This window comes from Scylla paramamosain, chromosome 43, assembly GCF_035594125.1.
Source record: "Scylla paramamosain isolate STU-SP2022 chromosome 43, ASM3559412v1, whole genome shotgun sequence".
Classification (NCBI taxonomy): Eukaryota; Metazoa; Arthropoda; class Malacostraca; order Decapoda; family Portunidae; genus Scylla; species Scylla paramamosain.
The window spans coordinates 7,439,784-7,442,283 of record NC_087193.1 but is presented as its reverse complement, the minus strand read 5'-3'; the positions used below and the strand labels follow the sequence as shown (position 1 = coordinate 7,442,283).

At 39.3% G+C, this 2,500-nt stretch overlaps 2 protein-coding genes across 4 annotated transcripts in view; one reads left to right on the top strand and one right to left on the bottom strand.

Moving 5' to 3' along the window:
* The window catches only part of LOC135093713 (uncharacterized), a 51,862-nt gene that overhangs the window by 40,748 nt on the left and 8,614 nt on the right, over positions 1 to 2,500 (bottom strand). The gene's annotated exons all lie outside the window — the stretch shown is intronic.
* LOC135093712 (uncharacterized) overlaps positions 1 to 2,500 on the top strand; it is a 32,920-nt gene that overhangs the window by 26,874 nt on the left and 3,546 nt on the right. For all 3 annotated transcript variants that reach the window (XM_063993242.1, XM_063993243.1, XM_063993241.1), the window contains 3 exons: positions 1 to 54; positions 840 to 979; positions 1,577 to 1,707. The exon at positions 1 to 54 is cut by the window's left edge and continues 40 nt beyond it. In XM_063993242.1, the coding sequence (XP_063849312.1) occupies positions 1 to 54; positions 840 to 979; positions 1,577 to 1,707 (325 nt within the window). The remainder of the gene's footprint in view (positions 55 to 839; positions 980 to 1,576; positions 1,708 to 2,500) is intronic.

Below are 2,500 nucleotides of genomic sequence, written 5' to 3'. Positions count from 1 at the left end.
TTGGGTCTGTTTCCACGTGGCCCATCGCAGCCCCGGACAAAGATGGAGTGACAGGTGAGATTGAGTAGCCCAGCAGGTGTGTATTAAAGGGCGTGAAGTACCCAACCATTCACCTAAGAACATAAAAACATAAGAAAATAAGGGAAGCTGCAAGACGCCACTAGGTTCTACACGTGGCAGTCCCTGTACGAAGCATATCTACCTATTTCCACCTATCTCATCTATAAATTTGTCTAATCATCTTTTAAAGGTTTCTAATGACTCAGTACTAGCAATCTGATCACTGAGTCCGTTCCGTTTGTCAACCAGTGTTCTATTCGGGAGCCAATTACTTCCCATTTCTTTTTTAAATCTAATTTCATGAAGCGTGATTGATTACATACATTACTTCCTGTTCTATCCTGATAACTGATCCTGAGAACTTTGTCACTACGTCACTTCTGCTCACTTCTTTTTTTTTCGCATAAATTTGTATTATGATTTTGAAGGTTAACCAAATGAGTTATTGAGCACTTAGTTAAGTTTTTACAATACATGTAGTTTGATTTTCCAACAGCAAAACTACTTAGGGTTGCTGAAAAAAGAAATCGAATTCATAGGAAGTATTTTGAAATACATTGAACTTTTATAAGGATTGTCTTATTTTTATTTATTTATTTATTTTATTTATTTACTTTTTTATTTATTTTATTTTATTCATTTATTTATTTATTTTTTTGTGTGTGTGTTTCCACTGATGTAAAACCCTTGTTAACCTGTCACTAAAATCATGGAATCACCCTTGAAAACATGATGTCGTATCTCTCTCTCTCTTTTTTTTTTTTTTTTTTTTTTTTTAGCATCTGAAGTTGTCTTTCTGAATGAGTGTGGCGCCTCCGTGACGAAAACCCTGAACCCCACGGAACCTCTGCAAGTACTGTTCAATGTGTCCAGTTCGCTGCCAGCAGAATGCCACATCTCACTCCGCGTGTCAGTGAAGGTACAGCACTGCTTTACATAATTGTGGCCTCCTGTCTTATTTATCTTCACGACTTTTCATTTCGTATTCTGTTAAGAAATTGTTATCATCATCACCATTGTTATTATTGATTTTGTTGTTCGTTATTATCATACTGTCACGAAGGTGTAGTAGATGCAGTAGTGCAGTGCAGTAGTGGTGTGTGTCGCCGGTTGTGGTGGCCTCAGCGTGGGTGTTGGGGTTATGTCTGCATGTCCGTGTTTGGCTGTGTCGAGCACATGTGAGAGTTGGAAAATGTGTTGTGTGTGTGTGTGTGTGTGTGTCTGTGTGTGTGTGTGTCATGTCTCTAAATAGTCCAGCCAAATGCACCCCTCGACGCATGGGAAAAAGAATTCATCTTGAGTCCCAGGCTCAGGCAGCAGCTGGTGTAAGGAGAAACATAAATACCCTCTTGTGCGACCAAGAGAGATGGTGTAACAATATTATTGCCACGCACAGACGGGAAAATAGAACAGATTGCTATCTATTTTGTTGTCTTGGTATTTTCACGTACCTCAGTTAACACAAATTATTAAAATAATAATAATAATATGCATTGCATGCACGCCATTTTCACAGGACAGAGGCCTCGCCAAATATGGTCTTCGTGTATTTGGTCATCTCCAAGTCAGCAACGACGACTGCTACTCCTCCTCACTTCTTGTGCATGATAATGATGACGACACTGACCAAGCCGCCGTCTCCAAGACGTGAGTCAGCGTGCCCCCCCCCCCCCCTCTCTCTCTCTCTCTCTCCGGATTATCTATTTTATAAGTTTATTAAATAACTTTGCTATTCATCGTGTTAGTCATCGAACGTTCCATGTTCAGTGGTGCTCATTTTTATCCCAAATTCAATTTCATTGCTGTGAAACGTGGCACAGACAGATCTGGCGCTCTTGGCAGTAAGTACGTACAGACAACAGCCTAGAAAATAACTGATGCAGTAAATAAATAAATAGATAAATAAATAACGATAATTAAAATAACGCTTTAACTGTTAATGACAATAACTTCACCTGACCGCAGACAATTTGAACTAGGAAGAAATACAATGGACAGGAATAACTGGAAAGGAAATGTAAAGACAGTACAGGCCGCCAAACTCTGACGCTGGGAAAACGACGGACGAAGAACATTAGAACACCAGGAAATAAGGGAAGCTGCAAGAAGAAGAAGAAAAAAAAAAAGCTGTCAGGTTTATACGTGGCAGTCATTCAAGACGATTAGGCAACTGATACGTGGAAATAGGTAGGTACGTATCCTTCAGGGACTGCCACGTGTAGGCCTGGTGGCTTCTTGCAGCTCCCCTTATTTATTTTTTTTATGTTTTTACGATAACAAAGAATTTATGCGTCATTCTCATTAACACCATCATTCAGTCAATCAGGAGATAATCCTAAAATACTAGCGTTTCCATCTGAGGGTTAGGTTAAGTCAAATTAGGTTCAGATTAATTAATTAGTTTCATTGCTAATCCCTTCGTGTAGATCATGCTTGAAAA